At 45.0% G+C, this 19,998-nt stretch overlaps 2 protein-coding genes across 2 annotated transcripts in view; both read right to left on the reverse strand.

The window, feature by feature from the left end:
- Positions 1-2,142: 2,142 nt before the first annotated feature.
- Positions 2,143-11,104, reverse strand: OPALIN (oligodendrocytic myelin paranodal and inner loop protein). The gene is made up of 6 exons (XM_069460173.1): positions 10,883-11,104; positions 8,406-8,441; positions 6,523-6,558; positions 5,345-5,464; positions 3,853-3,909; positions 2,143-2,319 (listed from the first exon to the last, which is right to left on the reverse strand). Exons 1-6 carry the CDS (start codon positions 11,102-11,104, stop codon positions 2,143-2,145), a joined length of 648 nt encoding a protein of 215 aa, XP_069316274.1.
- A 5,797-nt stretch (positions 11,105-16,901) lies between these two features.
- The window catches only part of TLL2 (tolloid like 2), a 106,351-nt gene continuing 103,254 nt past the window's right edge, over positions 16,902-19,998 (reverse strand). The window contains exons 20-21 of the mRNA XM_069460580.1: positions 18,522-18,772; positions 16,902-17,036 (exon numbers count right to left, since the gene is read on the reverse strand). Coding sequence (XP_069316681.1) covers positions 16,902-17,036; positions 18,522-18,772 — 386 coding nt within the window. The remainder of the gene's footprint in view (positions 17,037-18,521; positions 18,773-19,998) is intronic.

Consider the following 19,998-nt stretch of genomic DNA (forward strand, 5'->3'; position numbering starts at 1 on the left):
CGACTGCTGCATAGAATTCACAAGGTATTTTCAGTGGAAATGGTGTTGTCATTGGTGGCTTATCCAAGGAAGCCAATCAAAGCCCCCTTTGCCCACAGTGTAGCTAAAGTACTGTGTGTCTCCAATAAAAATGGGAGGAAACAAGATGATCGAGTCTTTTCTTCTTTACTCAAATATTATAAAACATTTTTAATCACAAATGTAATTCAGTGGAAAAATAAAAAGTTTACAGTTTGTCTTGAGAGGACAAACAGGTTTAATTAGAACATTCCAGAGGGGATTCTGGAGCTTGTGGAGCTGGGGGGAGTGAGAAAGTGCCAGTAACGGGGATATCCCTGGGACACTCTTGGTTCCAAGGCCAGGGCCAGTGTTTTCTTACAAGCAAAGCAAAGCCACAGACATTTTGTAGGTTCATAAGAATGGCCTTTTTACTTTTCACTGTATTACAAAATAAGTTCTTGTGCGTCATAGCAGAAATAAATGACAAATACTGAACCTTGCTAGTTTAATAGAAACAGTTTGAAATAAAGATTCTAAGCGATGGATTGTAAGTAGAATTAAAATAAGGGATCCAAATACAAGTCCTGCCTTACTTTATAGGTTACAAGACTCATTCATCTGCATATTTCAGTCCCGCTTCACACCCCACGGTGTGGGGCGGGAGGATGAGAACTGCCATCTCCACTCCGCAAGTGCAGAGCTGAGGCTGAGTGCCCAGCGATCTGCAGTAGGGCTGACACCTGTGAGTGTCAAAACCAAGGCCACAGCTGAGTGCTCAGTAAATCCAGTGTTCTTCCTGACATGCAAGGGAAGCAGAGACAACAAGATCTCTGGGCACGTCTGTTTAAGCAGAGCCAGATCTGCTTGTCAAGATGACTGGACCCAGCAGACTTGGCACAAAACTGAATTTCACAAGGGGCTTTGAAGAGCAGGTGTTGGCATGTGACAAAGTTTGGATTCCAGTGTTCCAGGTCAGAAGTATCATAAGGTCTTATGTTAAAAATTAGGCAAAATGCCTCATTATAAAGAAAAAATGTCATTTTAATAGGAAACATGGATCTCCATCAACATCATTTTCTTGAAGGTTAAATGTAACACCAAAGTCTTTGTATTGGGAATTTGGAACTTGCAAGAGCCTGGCTTTTCCTGGTTCGTACAAGGACAGGGTCACATCTAGATTGGAAGATTCACAGACTCCTAGCAACCCCTAGAATCATCTTTAAATGTCAACAATTTGGATTATAAGCCATGGAGAATGTTTGCCATAAATGTTCCCTTGGTGACCCTATGACCATGGGTAACAAATGCTGGTGATCAGCTCTTCCACTTTATCAGATAAGCAATATGGGAAGAGGTAGGAGGAAGGGGGCAGGGAGAGAGAACTAACACCCTGAGAGCCTACTAAGTGGCCAACACTTCCTTTTATTTCTTTTTAATCTTTTTGATGAGCACATGAGGCAAGTGATATTATCTTCTCTTTTACAAAAGCAAAAGCTGAGGCTCAGGGAGGTTAAACGACTTCTCCAGAGTCATACATCTGCTCAGAGATAGGTCTGACTTACTTAAAGCTCCATATTCTTTCCACGGCTATGCAACATGATTGAGCTATGTGCTGCCCTGTAGTCAGGGAATGTGTGGGTCCACGTGATTTCTGCCCTGAGATATTCAGAAATAAGTAACTGCTTCCTCTCACACATGCCCGAGAAGTTTCATTTATATCCCAACTTGCACCAGGCTGACCTTGGCCAACACTCCCATGGAAGTCATGTCTGATGGCTTTTTTGAGAAAAGGGATATGAAAAAAAGATGAGAAGGCAAGGCACTCAGAAACCAAGCCGTTTTCTTAAAATCACAGAGAAAAGCAAGTTCCCACTGGGGTCAGTAACGGGACCTCAGGGCTCCATCTGGACGCACAGTGAATTCTCCCGGTGGGTCACTGTGTATTAAACCACAAAATCTGAGAGTTGGAATCAAACTTATTGGAGCTGCCCCCTAAAGAGACAAATCGATCCACAAGTGTTCCAGATCTGTAAATGAAACTTGGATTGGTTAAGAAGCAGGTTGGCATCTCTCCTCTCCAAGTATGAATTCCTGGGTTTTCAGCCTGTCCCAGCTCCAAGTCTTCTCCTGGACTGAGCCACATCATTCTAGGCTCAGTCTGGGCACAAGCCACCACAGTCCCCTCCTTCTCTCCATTTCTACGGTAGGATGGTAAGGGTCACGCACGGGCTCCTCTCCTCCTGCTACAGTCTTCACATATATGTGGGCTTCTTGTGCTCCCCTTGTGTTCTTGTCATGTGTTGGTGATCTCCTAGGATTCTTGAGGAGACAAATAGGTTTTTTAAAAATGCAGCCGAGACTTCTGCTTTTGGCCAAGATGGAGTAATAGCAACCACATTTGCCCTCCCACCTGAAACAACCAAAACTCAGAGAAAACATTTGAAATAATAGTTTTGAAGACACTGGACAACAGGCAGGGAAGGACAATGATCATTGAAAAACAGAAAACAAATGAGGAGGGGCCGACAGTTGCCTGAGCTTACTGCCTTGGTAGAGTTTTCAGGTCATTCAGCTCTCTTTTCTTTAATGTTAACATGGTATCTCTTTTCCCATCCTTTAACTTTTAATCTATTCATGTCTTAATATTTGAAGTGGATTTTCATAGGCATCAAATAATTGGATCTTGCTTGTATAGCCAATCTGAATATCTCTGCATTTTAATTGAGGTATTTAGACCTTTTACATTTGATATGATTATTGATATGGTTGGGTTTAAATCTACTATCTTGCTGTTAGTTTTCTATTTGTTCTGTCTGTTCATTGTTTCTTTTTTAAATCTTTTTCCACCTTATTCCATATAGATTTTAGAAGCACTTTATTAAGTTTTATGAAAAAAATCTATTGGGATTTATATTGGAATTACATTTATTATGTAGGTCAGTTTGTGGTTGTTTGACATCTTTATGTTATTGAGTCTTTCTATCAGGGAGCATGGTATATAACCTCCATTATTTGGGTATTATATTTTTTTTTTTACTAAAGCTTTATTATTTTCCATAAAGATATTACATATTTTGTTAAATTGACTCCTCAAGATTCTACATATCTTTGTTACCACTGTAAAATGGTAAATTTTAAAATTACTTTTTCTAGTTATTATTGATGAGGAATGTAAATTACTTTTGTGTATTGATTTTTGTATCCAGTAAACTTGTTAAAATATCTTGTTAATTCTAATAATTTACCTATAGATCATTTGGCTTTGCTATGTAGACAATCATATCATCTGCAAATAATGACAATTTTGTTTCTTCCTTTTTAATCTTAATGCTTCCTATTTCTTTTTCTTATCCTACTACATTGACTAAGACCTAAAGGACAATACTGACTAGAGTGATATTAGTGAACATCCTTGTTTTATTTCTGATCGTTCAGAGAATGCTTTCAACATTTTACCCTTAGGTAAGATGTTTGCTATAATTTTTTTCAAAAGATATCTTTCAAGTTAAGGAAGTTTCTATTCTATTTTTAGTTTGCTAAGAGTTCATATCACAAATGACTATTGAATTTTTTTGAACTCTCTTCTCCTATTGAGATGGTCATGTGATTTTTCTCTTTTAATTTTTCAGTGAAATAAATTATACTAAATTGATTTTCTAATATTAAATCAACCCTAATTTCTGCTCAGCCAATAAAAATACACTGAGAATCTCTTTTGAGCTTGCCCTTCACTTGGTCATCTCCTTTCCACATGTGCTCACACTGTATTTCTTTTGCACATGAAAGGCTTTAAAACTCTTAGCTTATTTACTGTGTGGATGATACACAGAGATTATAACCAAGAGTTCTTACCTCAGATATCTTGGGACTTTCATCGATTTCTGAAATTTCACATGGTCTTTCACTTTCCTAAATTGTTTTTTAAAAAAGAAAGAACAAGAAAAGAAAAAGAAGTAAAGGGTCACAGCATTTGACTATAGCCATGATAAAATCGGTAATTCTTAAACTTGAGTGCACATTAGAACAAACAAAACAAAACAAAATAAACACACAAACAGCTAATAACTCCCCCCTTCCCCATAAAAACCCCAAAACAAAACCCAGAAATGTCATTATGAGTTACTTCAAAAATAATCCAGACTGGGAGTAGAAATTAAACAAGATTGGTCATGAGTTGATATTAATAATTGGGTTCATTATACTATTCTCTCAATTTTAGTATATATTTTAACTTATCCATAATAAAAAGGTTTTTTCTAAAAAAAAAAAAAAAAAAAATCAATGCCACATCTCTGTTGTCCAGAAATTCTGATTTAATTGGTTCTGGTGACTGGTATTTTTTTAACCACCTAGGTAATTTTAAAGTGCACTAAAGGTTGAGAAACTATTGCTTAAATAAATAATACCACCGCCCATCACAATACTTCTTAATGTGTTTAAAGTTTATAACTTGTCAACGTATTTTTACATGTGATGTGAAGATGTAAAGATGTCCATCATTCCTGGTCTCATTCCATCTACAATGTTGCCTATCTCTTAAAATAGGGAGGGTGTTTTTATGACTTCTGTTTTGGAGGTGAACTAATCAAGGCATAGAAAATGTTAAGTCACTTGTCCAGGATCATATATTAATAAATCATGAAGTGGCAGAGTCAGGATTAGAACCTTGATTTGCTGTTTCTTCATTAATGCTTACCAGTGTGAGAACAACTATGAATGTTCATAAATAGAGAATGGAATTGGAACCCAGAGTCCACATGACACAGTTGTATCACAACCATGGAACCTTGTTGGATATTGTCTTGGTGGCCTTTGACTTCTGAGCACGGTCCCCAGATCAATCTGGGATTTGGTGGGGGCTGAGGTGCCATGGATGTAGATTCCCTTGTGAATTATACATGCTCAGATGTGGGAAAAGGACAAAGACACATAGAGCCACATACTTCGGCATCTATCCCTACCCTAGGCACCTCAGCACCTTTCTGTCTCCCATCTTTGCTCACATTATCTCCATCCTCCCTTTGTGAAGCTCGTGCTCCTTTGTTTCTCAACTTTAGAAAACACACCCATTGTACGGACGTGTGTGTCATGGCAAAAAAACATCCGTCTCCCCTGCTACTTTTTGCCACGCCAAATACTGTCCTTATTGCCAGGATTTCCTCAACTGACCTGAGGGTTTAATGCCAAATCTGCCTGGTGCTTAATGTCATGTTTGAGATGGAAATGATGGCCCAGAAACTTCTACCATCTTGTCCTCAGGAGATAGACATGGGCTCTGAAAAGCCAGTTCACTGAAATACTGATCCCTGCTTACACATCCAGACCCAAAGAAGCTGGTAATCACCTCCATGGACTCAAGGCTACTTCTTCTTCGGTGGATCCAAGTCAACAGCAAAGCCACCAGCAGGGCTGTGGCCACGATGGATGGGATGCCTGCCGCTAATCCGAGTGACGGCCCGCAGTCCTGGCACCGAGAGAAAAGCAGAGTCAGGGGAAGCCCAGATTCTTCAAGAATAAAGGAAAAAGTCAATAGATTTGAATCTATTGAATCCATTTGGCATGGACCCTAAATGTCATACATAATATCAAAAGGATAATGAAATAATGTGAAAAAATGTTTGTGACACACATGACAAATGACTTGTTTTCATGGGACTTAATTTACATAGTTCAAATCAATTGGAAAGGCGATAATCCAGTGGAAAAATGGGCCAAGGGTGTGCACAGGCATTCCTAGGGAAAGAGACACAACTGCCTCCTCAACACAGGAAAAGCTGAGACACGATTCAGAGCAACAGTTAGATACCAGTTTCTCCTGTCAGTGTGGCAAAAGGTAAAAGCTTGTATTGTATATCATACCATGTTGACGTGCATTTTTAAAAATTTATTTACACTACATCCATTAACAAATTGATTTTCAAATATTCACTTTGCTTTGATCTGAGTGGAAATAGCCATTTTCAGATTTGCAGATTATCTGGAAATATTGAAGATAATCTACAGAATCTCTATAAATAAGTAACTCACGTAATGCTGGCTTCTCCTTCACATGGGGGTGGTGATTTTATTGAAGGCTAAAAGTATATGAATCATAAATATAGAGGTTGATGACTTTTCATGTGAGGAACACACCCACGTAACCCACACCCAGATCAAGAAGCAGAACATTATAGCAGTCCAGAAGCCCCTCGGACACCCTCAGTCTCCATGTGTGGCCCCTATCCTGAAGTCTATCACTGTGAATTCGTTTTGTCTGTTTTTCAACATCGTATAGATTCAAGCAAGGTATGTACTCTTTTGTCTCTGGCTCAACACTTTGTGAAAGCCTCTGTGATTTTGCACGTTCTCACTTTCGAGCTGAGTTGGTCATAAGAATAGCTGTTGAGCCAGGTTCTCTGCTTGGCAACAGTTCAGCTATCAAACTTTAATCCTCACGGCAAATGCACAAGGTGGATAGAGCGTTATTATCCTCCTTTTATAAATGACCAAACTGAGGCTCAGTAAGCTAAGTGATACACTTACCACTTCTTTCCCACCCGTGACAACAGGAGAGGAAGTCTGCGTGGAAAAAGAACACGTGTTGCAAAAGAACGAGATCTATAGAGTACGCATTATATAAGACAGTCTGCCAAAGCTTAGGCCATAAGGCCTAAAGTTTACCCCTTCACTAAACTTTCTGTTAACAACAACAACAACTGCCAAGTAGAACCTTACTTGATTGCTTCCCAGCTACGAATTGGAATAAAATTTGACTCAAAGAGAAAGAATTGAGAAATTCAGGTGATGTCTTCATTATTCATACTGTGGATTTTCCACTCTGTCTTCAGATTACAGAAATTTGCTTGGAGTGGGTTTGACCAAAAAAAAAAAAAAAAAAAACAGAGGGAGTGGATAAACTCTAAGGATGTAGGGCTGCCCTGTGGAGCCCCAGGGCAGGTGGGAATCTGGCTTCTCCAGGGACCAGAGCTAGGGATGGGGAATTTGTCAGAACCGAAGCCACCCCCACCCCCTGTCTCTCCAGGGCAGCATGGCCTTGGCCTTCCGCCTGTGCTCTTCTCCACCTGTTTGCTTCCTTTCTCTCTCTCCCCCTCTCTCCCTCTCTCTCTCTCTGCCTCCTACCCTCATGAACACCTGCCAATTGTACCAGCTAACACTGTGGAGCATTTAGTATATGCCAGGCTGTTCAAGCACTTTTCCCATATTGACTCATTTATTTTTCTCAACACTTTGTGAAAGCCTCTGTGATTTTGCATGTTCTTACTTTTGAGCTAAGTTGGTCATAAGAATAATTGTTGAAGAAAAAGTGAAGCAGGACTGTAATGATGCCCACTTTACAGATGAGAAGAGTGAGGCATAGAGAAGTGAAGTACCCTGTGCAAGGTCACACAGCCCTAGGTGGCAGACCCCAATCCAGCTGGCTCCAGGACCCATGCTCTTAACCACCATGCTGCCTCCACGGCCTGGTACAGCATCCCAACCCAGTGGTTCCCTTGACGGTTCAGTACGGCCCAGCAGGGACTGACTTGCCTAGGTGGCCCCATTCCAAACTCCCTGCAGAGAGGCCCTCAGCCAGGTAGCCCCTTCTCCTCTACTTCCCAGTGGTGTTATTCTCTTTTAATAACCATGTAACTTTTCAGAAAAATTTGGCACAGCCAAACCCACTAAAAAAACTGGTCCAGGAAAATAACCTTGCTCAATCACAACAGCACTACTGATTAGAACAACCCTGGCTGTTAGTGTTTTCTCTACACAATATGAGAACAGAAGATGGAAGATGAACCATGGATTGAAACTGTACACCACTGACAGCTGAAAATCTCTATTTTTACCTGCAACTAAATGCCATGATCAAGAGCCCTAAAATGTTCATTGTTACTGACTCAACCATTTCCTTTCTATTGTAAATACTAAGGAAATAGTCTGAAATGCAGGCAAAGATTATCTATTAATATAATGGCATTTATCACACAAGTATTCCTAATTATATTTAAAGCAGTAATTCACTTGAAGAAAAATTATGTGACCATCCTCAGTTGTGGTTATAAAGACTGGTGGAAAACATTTGTGATATAAATTATATGCAGAGTAAGAACATAATAGTCCAAAGATAACAAAAGTTGAAATTTATGCAAAGTCAAACAGGACAGGAAGGGGTTACACCAGTGTTTTCCGCTGATGGGAATTTAGGGTTTCTGTTGGGTTTTTTTCCCCCCTTTTTCCTTTTCCTACAATTTTTATAACTGGAAAAAATGTCTCTTAGCACCCCTCAACTGTTCCCAAGTGCCCTTGAAAGACAGTGTAACTGATCTGCATGCAAGAGGCTTCTGTGACAGTGTCCCGGAGGCCCACTGTGAGTTCTGCACTGGTCGCTCACTTACCTGGTGGGCGGGGGCTGCTATACTCACCGAGTTCCCTGGCAGCGTGAAGTTCAGTGAAAAGCTCTGCAAGAGAGAAGGAAATGTGCAAGCTCCCTTCCCCTCCCCCAACTGTCTTGTAAGGCAGGACTCCCAAATGGCTCTGTCCTTGTGACTTACATCCAATCTGAAAGATGGTCCCAACATAGGCCAGATTGACGAAAGGCCTATTTTAGTTAACTTACTGGTGGATTGGGATTCAGATGGGTTAGTAAATGAGAAAAATCTGTGACCAAAAGTGTTTTAAGCACCTGCAATGTATGCTTCCCCCTCGAGCCTGCCCTGAGGAGCATGTCCTTCGGTTCAGGTGGCCCCATCAGCCAGCATGCTGCAGTGGGGACTCTGCTCACTTCTGTCTCTTGGCAATCGTGCACCCTCATTTCAGAGAGAATAATCCAAGGCTCAAGAATTTGAATGGGTTGCCCAAGTTCACACTTGTTAGCTGTCACCAGGACCTGGGTCTTCTGGTGACAACCTCTTTCCACCACTCCACAAGGCTTCCGAACAAGTCCTGTGGTTTCTGTGGAGGAAGCAGAGTGCCCAGACTTACAGCACTAAGCACCTCTTCTTCTGGGACGATGTTAGAACAAGAGGGACATCTAGGCCTCTTACGTCAGGGTCCTCTTGCTCAAGGGATGTCACCACTGCCCTTCATGCCAACACCAACCAAGCCGACAGGTGCTGCAAGGGACTGAACGCAGCTGCCCGGAGCCTTATCTCATCCCTGAGCACTGGGCACTGATGTCAGCAGGCCAAGACAAAGCTGCCTTTGGGAGAACGGCGGCAACAAGTGGGCCATTGCATGCGCTGTTTATCAACATCTGGATGACAAAGATTTGGGCCAATTTCAGAAAAACATTCATATTTTGTAGAAACACAGTACAGTGCTCTCATGGAGAGAAAAACATTACGTAAATCGGGGTGGATAAGAATCTGACGCAGTGCCCTTTCGAGACGCAGCTGGGTGGGGTGAGGCAACCCCGGGCTTGGAGCCACCTGATCTCAGTTCAAGTCTAGACTCAGCCGCTTAGTAGCTACGTGGTCTTAGATAAGTCACTCAGACTCTCTGGTCTTCATTTTCTCACAACAAATCTATTCTCCCAGGCTCAGTATTCCCATCCTCAAAATGGAAATGTTCTTAACTTGCCCTGCCCACTTCACAGGATGAGCCCCAAGGAAATACTGTCATGTCGGCGGCAGCTCCTTCCAAACTCTAAAATACTCCCGTCATGCCGGGGATCACATGGTATCATATTCTTCGTGGCCTGGCCAGCACAGCGCTAGACATACGGAAGCTACCTGGGAAGTTCTCGTGGGATGGAATTGCAAGCATGAATTAGCAATAGTCGAAGTAGCAGAATTTGATACCATACACATTGCTTATTGTTGGTCTGAGCACTATGTAACATCTACATACTGATCCAGAAGGCACTTTGGGATCTCAGCGGCTGCGTGTCCCTTGTGACGAGTGTGCAGTTTGTGAGGGGGTAAAGGGAGAGAAGAGATAAAAACTCACTGTTATTGAGGGTGTGCTGAGTATCAGACACCCACAAGGGGAGCGCCGTTGTCCCGACATCAAGGGCGTTTCTATGGTCAAGATAGGTGTCTAAAGGTCACCAGCTTGTAAGTGGCAGAGATCAGGTTAGATCACAGATCTTTCTGACTCCAAAGCCTGAATTCAATTCCTTTCAATAATCCTTTTTAAAAAGATTCCACACGTAAGTGAGATCATGCATTATTTTTCTCTTTGTGTCGGGTTTATTTCATGTAGCATAACGTCCTCCAGGACTAAACAGGGCACCCGTGGCAGACAGCAGGGGCTCCTCCTTTTGTAAGGCTAATATTCCCTTGTATCTATATGCACCATGGATTCTCGACCCACTTGTCCATTGATGGACACCCAGGATGTTTCCATAATCCTTTAATAAAGCAATCACAGAAGCCTCCACTGTCTTTCCTGTTAACTTAGCAAACTTCATTTGATTGAGTTACAACCACATACATGTCACAAGTCAGTGAGAAAGGTGGAATGTTTCTGATGCAATTATGAGCATCTGTGTTGCCAATAATGCAGCCAAAGACAGATGAAACAGATACGAAAGATGAAAGCATTGATGAGGCCCATTGCTTCAACTAGAAAATGAACATAGCTAACACAACTCCTCTGTACCCTTGTTGCATGGGGGAGTTTAAAAACAAAACCTCAATACCAAAATAAAAGATGAGATTAGCAAATATTAGAAGAGAATTTAAAAAATAATTAGCATTTTGCATATAGGAATGCAATTAAAAGCCAAGCTCCTTGACTTCATTATACTGAGCGTGCAGTTACATCTGATTGATTTAGGAGACATGAGCTGTAGAAGCCTGGGGACTGTTTGTTACAGAGAGGAGTGAAGGTTAGGCTGAGAGGAGATGCCAGCTCTCACTCACCATTTCTGACAGCCTCCCAGGAACCTTCTCCAAACACTGTCGTTGGCGAGTTCCTTTCTCGCTGGTGTTATGGGCTTGTGTCGCCCATTTGTAGGAACATCCAGCTGGGAGAGCTGGGGAGGCAGGGTGAGAGGTGGCTCCAAGAGAGCCCTGGCCAAGCCATGTATGGGCAGGGGAGTAGCCAAGTCCTCAGCCTGTCCCTCGAGGAAGATGGGCTGCTGCATCTGGCCTGGGTCACCCACCCTCTTTGCCCTCATTTTCCGTCCTTCTTACTTTTCACGCTGCTTCCTTGGCTACGGCTCCATCTCAGCAAAGAAGCCACAGCTGGCCTGAGAGCTTGGGGGCTTCTGCAGCCTGCAGCTCTTTGGAAACAATGGGTTACACATGTCTGAGGCTGGCTACTCTGCCCCCAGCTGACAGCATCCACATTAACCACGTCCCCGACCAGGATGGAGTCAACACATTACCAGCATCAACATCTAGGGTGCCTGGAGGAGGGTGTGGGGGCCCGTCCTGAGTTTGAGGCAGGTCTCCAGCTGCCACGGGGACAGCACACTCACTGGTCACACTGGTCAGTGAGCTGCTGGGTGGAAGGTCGGCCTCACCCCCGTTCTGCTCTCACGTTTTGAGACCCCCAGAGCTGGAGCGAGCTGTGGACACAGGCTGCTCCGTGTCTTACGATTTCTCTGTTAGGAATCTGCTGCCAACAAAACAACAGAATGAAAGCAATAATTTGGTCATTCAAGTGAAAACCACTAAGAAAGGAGCAAGCAGGGGTGTCAGGGGAGAGTGACTGCTTTAGATGACTGTGGGAGGTGGCATCTCAGCTGCACATGAAAGATGAGAGGAGGGCAGACCTGTGAGGGGTTGAGGGGAGGGAGTCCCCTGCAGAGGGCACAGCGAATGCACAGCCCTGCAAGCTGGGGGGCTCCCCGGGCTGGAAGGAGGGGTGTAGCTGGAGGAACACAGACCAGGGAGTGACCCAGAAGGGGCTAAGGACAGAGTGAGTTTGGGCCCTTTTGCTGCGGCAGGGGAGGGCGTGGTAAGGTTTTCATTCTCAGAACAACAGGAAGCCTCTCGAGAGTTCTGAGCGGGAGAGAGGCATGATCTAACGCTGGAGACACATCACCCTGGCGTCTCTGAGGAGCGCGGATTACAGGGGAAGAGAGTGGAAGCTGGCGCTGGCCACAGAGTCCAGGAGAGCGACAAGGTGGACATGGGGAGCAGTGACTGGGCATGTGGCTTACTGTGGGGCTGGAGGCAGTGGCACTTGATAGCAACAGCAGGGGCCAGGGGAGGGGAGAGAAGCTGAGAGAAAGAGCAGAGTAAAGCCAACTCCTGGGTCTGACTAATAGAGGAGATGGAGACCCCCTTGCTTAGGCAGGTCTCACAGCTCTGGGTGTGGGATCCAGAGCTCCATTCCTGCTCCTGAGTAGCCTGTGAGCTGTCCGAGCGGAGGCGCCAAGGAGGCGATTGATAGACATGGATCCTGGTCATTTTCCTATCTATGACTGTCACGTACGGGAGGCATTACAGCTGCCCACCAAATAGTCTAGTTCACCTAGTTTTTAATATGAAGCCAATTAGCCATATGACTTGCTTTGGCCAATGAAATGCAAGTAGATGTCATATGTCACTTCCACAAAGTTTTAAGAGCCAGTGTGTGATTTGTCACCCTCTCTTTCCTTCTGCCATAAAATCCAGCAATGCTCCGGTGATGCTGCTCCATCAGCCAGGCTCGGCTGAGGCTGATACGGAAGAGCTTTCCAGATAACCAGAAATGAACATGTAGTGTGGACAAGAAGTTATCTTTCTTAGGTAAAGCCCCTGAGATCTGGGAGTTGTTTGTCACTGCAGCACCAGCTCGGCTGTGCTGACTGATATGCCAGCATTCATCCCTGGGCACCACTGGGGCTCATTGTTGGGGCCAGAAGATGAACCTGGGCTGAGATTTATAGCTGGCCAGCTGTCTACATGTATATATTACTGGTGACTGCAAACAGGCAGACAAATCATTAAATCTTGAGATTCTACATTATAACACAAAACAACTGCATGTGTTAAAGGATTTTGCATTGAGACCAATCTGAGTTTTTGTAAAAGCACGGTCCTATATTACGCTTCTGTAATATAATTCACGAAATTCCAAACATACCCCAAAGCCTCTTCATCTAGTCAACCTGAAAAGGTTTCCTTTATCAGATGAAGTCCCTGTCCTTGTGTTAGAAATGACCCTGTTTCAGTCAGGGTCCCTGCAGGAGGCAAGTGATGTACTCAATTGACTGTAGTTGAGAAGCGCTTATTGAAGGGACTACTTATAAAGGTCCCCCTTGGGGGGCGTGCAGTACCCCAGGGGTAGATCAGTAGCTTGTCATTATCACCCCTAGGCCTGAAGTGGCAAATGGAAGAAGGGGCTGCCAGGTCCCAGAGAGAAAGGGGATCACCTTATGGGAGCTGTGTCCTTTGGTCTTGTATGTCAGATGTAGTCCTCAGGCGCATGGCATGGCCAGCGGGGGAAGGATGGAGGGAGAGTTGTGGGGACGAACGAAAGATGTCTACCACGTCTGGAACTATTGCAGTAGCAGCTGTCTTCACAACAATTAGGTTGTCAGATTTCCAGCTTGTTTTGGTCCAAGGAAGGGGCAAGTTTGAAAGCCATCTTTAGCTTTGCTCATGACTTTCTGGGTCCAGTAGTGAACTCTGTTCTGGATCTAGGCGCTTGGGTACTCACCAGAGAGAATAAGGCCGCAGAGAAGGGCTCCCTCTTACTATCCTCCCCAAGCTCTTGCGGTGTTGGAGAAAAGGATCACCAAGGGGACCCCATCTTATTTGAACTAGTAACACAAACCCAGGACACAACCATAAATCCACATTCTTTAATGAAACCATCCTTTCTAGACAGAGACATATGTTAGCTGCTCTCCACGGTCTCTTTGAAACTGACATCATTTCACGAAATGTAAAATTACACAAAATAAAAAATACCCATATATTTATAGATAACACTTTAAATAGTGTTTCTTTTTTTTAAAAAGAAACCTTTCAGGCATTTGGGATTACTGTTCAGAAGTTCAGTTTACAACTGTAAAAACACCTGCTAAAGCCAAGGGAACATTTGTTCACAAACTGGACACTAACAACACCAAGAACTATTTGAGAGTTATCAAAGGGACCTGATCAATGGAAAAATCCCAATGGGAATCTGCTAGTTAGCAAGATTTTACAAATTATTTAAACAGGCTGAACAATTGGTGAGTAATATGAAACTTTAGAGGGAAATAGTGAAATAGAAGTAAAGGGAAACTTTACTTTAGAGAAAAATATAGGGAATAGTGAATTAATGAACAGCCTCACTTTCTCTGTTTGCAGAAATTCTACCGGCTACAGTTAATTCCAGATTTCACCCTGCCCTGTAATCCAGGTTCTAACTTCTGCTAGGCAAGATTACACCAGAATTGGACCAGGCTGGACCCCAAATACTTCATCAGGTGGTTTGTCCTGAGACAGTTCCTTGAACTGAAGCTAGTCTTGCAGCTCTGTGTCATCCTCAAGGCCTGGCACCCAATTAAAGGGCAAAGCAGGCTGGACCACCATCCTCCTCCTCCATCATCTGCCCTGAGGACGTGTGTAGGCAGGTCACTCGGCAATTGCAAGTGCCAAGGCAGGGGCCTGGGTCTTTCTCTTGCAAAGCCAGCCTTGAGGCTCTTTGCAGAACCTGTCCCATGCACAGATCCCCAGAAGGGCCCCAGCTGAATCAGAGCTTGTCTTTTCTGGGAATACGTCACTCACAGAAGGCTAAAAAAAGGTTTTCATAAGGGTTGCATTGTTGCAGATTGGCCGTATGGTGACAACTGTTGAAGCTGTGTCCTTTTGAAAAACGTTCACACTAAAGTGATAAAAAGAAGTGTCATTGTTTCACGAGGGCGGGCAATTGCCGAGGCAGAACCTGCTGTGTTTCTGATTCCCTCCCCCTTTCCTATGGAATTCGTTACTCTTATTTAGACTTCTAGAGGTTGAAACTCCAGAATTTTCATCTCCTTGGAGAATGACCCTTAACAGCCACCTTATGTATCCTGATTGCAGTTTCAGCTTTGACAGACAAGATGAGACCAAATGAAAACCTCAGAAAATACAAAAATCAGAGGAAAGGAATCTGTTGGAATAGGCAGGTGGGGTCTGAACCACAAGACAGGCTGCTCCATTTGCTGTGCCGACGCTCACCCCGGGCAGGGTCTGCCCACGGTGTGAGAGTGGGGGCTGGGCCTCAACCCAGGGCCAAGACAGGCCAGGGCAGAGCTGGGTGAGAGCAGAGGGGATGCTGGTCCTGGGGGCCGCACAGTAAAGCTATGACCAGCGGGGCTGGCGTTTGTCACACTGCATTGATTAAGGCTTTGACAGCTGATTCTTTACATACATACATATATACAGACATATATTATTATTAATTATAGTACTTTAATTTTTTTCTGTTTTAAGGAAAAATATTTCCATGCATTTTTTTTTTTGACCTTTCTTTGTATTATCCTAGTTTTTGCTCCCAACAATCATTTTAATTAGATAAAGTCCTCTGGTGGTATATTCTGATCTTTGAAAAATATAACTTTTAACCTTTTACATATACTTTGTTTAAAATGATGTTGATTCATCCCAAAGGAATCCCGGTGCTTGGGAGCTATCTTGGCTCTGACCAAAAACACTCACGTGCTGCCCTGTGTTCAACACCAACCCAACAGGACTTACGGTTATGTAAACATTATTTTAAAATTATTCCAACATAAATACTCTTTTAAAGCTAACATACCACAGCTTTTAGCTCATAATGCCCATAGATGCCTTAATGAAATGCCATTCAAAACTACCTCGCTGTTTAAATTATACCTTGAGGTGCTAAAATTATGTAAACATCATCTTCTACACTTCTTTAGAACAAGTGCCAAGTGTTGTGAATTCTGATTGCAAGCTGGCGGTTGAATACTAGTTAATTTGAGCAAAGTTACCAATGCACGCTTTCACCCAGCTGGTTCCAGGAAGCTAGTCACAGATCGACTTGTCCCACAAAGTGATGATTCTTACATAACTTATAAGTAACCAGTCTTCAACAGTGTTCACCCCACAAGGACCTTAACTGGTCCTTCATGAGATGTCTTTGCACATCTGGCAAATGCAGTTTGAATTGGTTGTCAAGGAGTTCACCACAGCAAATGGCTCCAAAGCTGGAGGGAGAAATGTTCTTGGAAGCCTGTGGAATCCCAAGCACAGGTAGAGTCAGCGAGTGAAGAAATATCAGGATAAGCCAGGTTGTTTTCTTCTCAGCAAATGGGACTCCTACCAGCAAACGTTCTGCTGAATTCACAGTGGATGCCTTTGCCCCCCCCCCCGCCCCCGATGCAACTAGGGATGAGGAACCCCAAAGGGGCAAGGAGAGCCAGTGATGCAGAGAAATGACTTTGAGGTCTCCTAATTTCATGACAATGATCTCATACTCAAAGCTCCCTCTGTGCACACTGCTTACTGCGATGCCTTTTTCAGTCCTGACATCTCTCAGGTTTTCTGCTTGACATGTCCCTGGCAGAGAGAAAGCAAAAGATTCTAGCCAAAGCTCTGAGTCACAAATCCACCACAGCCAAGCTTTCATCCTCAGAGACCAACACAGACAGAAGACAGCCTGAGTCCCCAGGACATGGTCACAGTGCCGGGCACCCAGGGAGGCCTGTCCAGATTAGAGGAAGGACCAACCCCAGGACTGGGCCTCTGCCCCATAGGAGCAAGGGACAAGGAGAATATGTATGAACAAGCAGAGCTTGAATGGTCAGTGACTTCAAGCCTTAATCTTCTTGAAAAGTCCATGACTGATACGTTATAGCCAGAATCAAAAGAACATTCTCTCCTCCTTATTGGCCAAACTTTCATGTACTTTCAACCAAATATATACCTCCAAGACTGGCTTTTGAGTTTTTGTTTGAGAAAAATACTGTACACTGATTTAGGGCAGTTTTGCAAGGTGCTATTGGTGTAAAAAACATTCTCAGTTCCTGTCTTTCAAGGTCATTAGCATTATTTCTTCATGTGCAGGGCGTCCTGGAACTTGGTGCTGGTATATCGAGCATGGAAGCCTTTCTTGTTGATGGTGTCGTCTGTGTGGAATCGAATCATCAGGGAGTCCCCTGCAGAGTAGATTTCTTCCAATGGCTGAGGAAAGGAGAAAGGAAAACCAGCAGGATTTCAGCTGTGCTTCGAGTTTAAAATGAAGAGGATGGGACAGGACCTTACACAAGGACAGAGGATGGTTGGTGTTGCCATGAGGTGTCCCTGGCCCCAGAGACTCTGAAGGGCATCAAACCGGCTCCTTTTCAAAGGAAAGCATTGCAAATTTTGCTCTAGAGAGCTTTCTGGGCCCTGCTTTTCCAAAAATGATCCTAGATGTATAGCTCCTATAGAATCTATTATTTATGAAGTACACACACAGGTGGGCCAGGCACTGTGCTAAACACTTCTGGATTTTATCTCATGTAAACTTTACAGCAACCTTATAAGGAAGGTACTGTCTCCATTGTACACTTGAGGACTCAAGTTCATGCATGTAGACAGGACCGGTGCTCAGGTCCTTTTGACTGTAAAGTATGTACCATGAATCACCCAGCGCTACGGTCTTCATTGTGATGTGTCTCCTGGCAGACCCAAAACACAGATCGTTGTTCAGGCCTATGTCCTGTCCAACGACAAAAAGTGGGATAGAGCCGCTACATTTGCCTGAAAGGTTTTGCAGCAAAACTAGGTTTCCCCACAGTTCACTGCTCGGAACTCTCCAAGGGGTCCCTCCCTACAGACCCCACAGTTTGAAAGACTTTAGCAAAGGCAGTGCATTGGTTAAGTCACGCTTTGTCATTCTTGCTTTTGTAAAAGGTGAGGGAAGATGAAGGGAAATTATTCAAAGACATATAAATGCCAGTTCTAGTTTCCATTTAGCACAAGGAGCACTGATGACCCCCAAATCCAGGCCATAGCAAAGAATCCTGGGTGATCAGCCCTGGAGGCAAAGGGAAGGAGAGGGCAGTGCCCAGCGTGTGCAGCCAGGGAGTGACCAGGACACCGTACGGGCTGGTTCACATACTTCCCCTGAGCGCCAACTACATGCCAGGCCCCATGTCAGGTGCTGGAGAAACAGTGAACAAAGCAGGTCTGCCCTGTCCTCGGGGAGGGGCCCAGGGAAGAGGCCACAGTGAGAAAGGCGATACTGACCTTGAGCATAACTATTGCATCTACAGTGAGAAAGTAATTCATAATTTTTATGGGCATTGGTTTTGCTTGGGGAGAGAATAGGGAATATAGGGGTTATACAAAAGGATAATTAAATAATAATTTAAAAGCCTGAAGTCCAAATAAAAATGGGGGGAGGGGAAAACTCTTTGCAAAAACGGGGGAAAGTCCTAAAAGGAAAAGTGCTGTGGCGTAGCTGACCTCAGCCTGAGGCCCCCATGGACCGGTCCCCGGCTGCCTCCAGCCTCCCTCCACAGCTCTCCTGTTCCCGATCCATCCAGCAGACCCGGCCTCCTGGCTGCTGACAGTGTCAGGGGCAGCTGGGACTCAGCCCCAGGTGTGTCTTACTCCGCAACTCGTGCTCGGAACCGGCACGTTTTGGGCCCCCCTCTGCCCCTCAGCATCTCCGAGACTCACCCCAGAGCCGCAGAAGCGGCCGAGCCTGGGTGCTGAGCTGTCGTAGCCGTCAAAGGCTTCCATGTAGTCATAGCCGCATTCGGCCTCCTCCTCCACCTCGAAGGTCCGGAAGATCAGCTCCACTCCGTAGCCGTCCTCTGCCACGATCACCCAGTCGCAGCGGGCCTGGCTCGGGTAGTTGTTGTCCCCAAACTGGGCATGGGAATAGAGCTCTTTGGTCTGCACTTCGGCCTTCAGCCTGCCCCCGCACTCTGGAGCAGAGAGAGAAGCCAGATGCTCCCTCGGCACAGCACCCCCGGCCGCCCCACCTGCGCCCCCGCAGCTCCCTCTGCAGAGCCTGGTGCGTGATGCCCTGCGTGAGAACCCAGGCAATCTCGTCACCCCATTCTGCAGAGGAGTAAACAGAGGCTCCTGGCTCTAGGGTCAGAGATCCCCGGTTGGTGGGGGTGAGGGGTTTGGGGGCGGGGGAGGGCCCCGAAGTGGCTGTTACAAGCCAAGCTGCCCTGTTCCCAGCTTGGGCCACGTAAGGCCTCCGGGAATCCCTGAGCATGCTACTGATAAGAGCTGGCTGCTTTTTTTTCCTTTTTCCAGTTACGGAGACATGGAGCCAATGGATGGTTTGCCTGGCTGGTCGCTGGGAAGTGGCTGGATCTTTACCGCTTCACTGCTGGAGGTGCTAGCGGCATCTGAGAAGGGCTCGCGCCTGCCTGACGGACTTACTGTAATTTACAAGTTCTGCCAGCAGAGGGCGATGAAAGCACATCAGAACTGCAGGTCTGCGCTCAACCCTGGAAACCTCAGGTCTGCCTGACCGGCTCTTGCATCGGACAGTATTGACTACAGGCCGCCTCTGAGGCTCCTGTGGGTGTCACAGGTGAGCTGCTCATCAGACGGTGGGCTCGGGCTCATGTTCTGTGCCTCTGCTTCTGGGATTGTTACTAAGACTGTAGCCTAGGTCCTATACTATCTTATGTCTTGGTCACTTGAGTTCACACTAAATAAAATAGATAAATGAGACTGACCGGTCTAGAAAGCCCCAGAAATTCTGGAGGCAAATTCCTGCACAGCCTGTCCCCAGTGTGCTGCCAGCCCCCGAGGGCCCAGGGCTCACTCTGGTGTGGATTGTGTGCCATGTGGTCCTGACACTCCAGGTCCTGCCCAGCCCCTGACCTGCCCGGCTGCCCACTCTGATGCCATGTTTGCTCCAGCTTAGAATTTCTTCCAGGTCTGGCCTGTCTTTGGGAAATTTCAAATTCCTGAGATGCAGGTGGCAATGAAATAAGCACCTGGAGCACCTATGTTCCTGGTCTCTGCAGGGACAAGGGGATGAAGTCACTCATCAATGGCTTTTAAGCTTCTCAGAGGGAAGCTAGGACTCCTCACGGAGCTTGAGAGGGTCCCATAAACAATGAATCGTTTTCTGCTCAGCAAGGGCGAGCGAAGCTGCCTGAGGATGCTGGTCGCCATTTTGCTTGAC

This window comes from Eulemur rufifrons, chromosome 28 (assembly GCF_041146395.1).
Source record: "Eulemur rufifrons isolate Redbay chromosome 28, OSU_ERuf_1, whole genome shotgun sequence".
NCBI classification, from domain to species: domain Eukaryota; kingdom Metazoa; phylum Chordata; class Mammalia; order Primates; family Lemuridae; genus Eulemur; species Eulemur rufifrons.

Bases quoted from the DNA above. Each gene is read 5' to 3' on its own strand.
- OPALIN (XM_069460173.1), bottom strand. From the start codon at position 11,104: ATGAGGGCAAAGAGGGTGGGTGACCCAGGCCAGATGCAGCAGCCCATC. The intron at 8,442-10,882 runs GTTTGGAGAAGG...TCTCTCTTGCAG, and splicing joins AGGAACTCGCCAACGACAGT to AGCTTTTCACTGAACTTCAC. The intron at 2,320-3,852 runs GTAAGAACTCTT...TGTCTCCTCAAG, and splicing joins AAAGTCCCAAGATATCTGAG to AATCCTAGGAGATCACCAAC.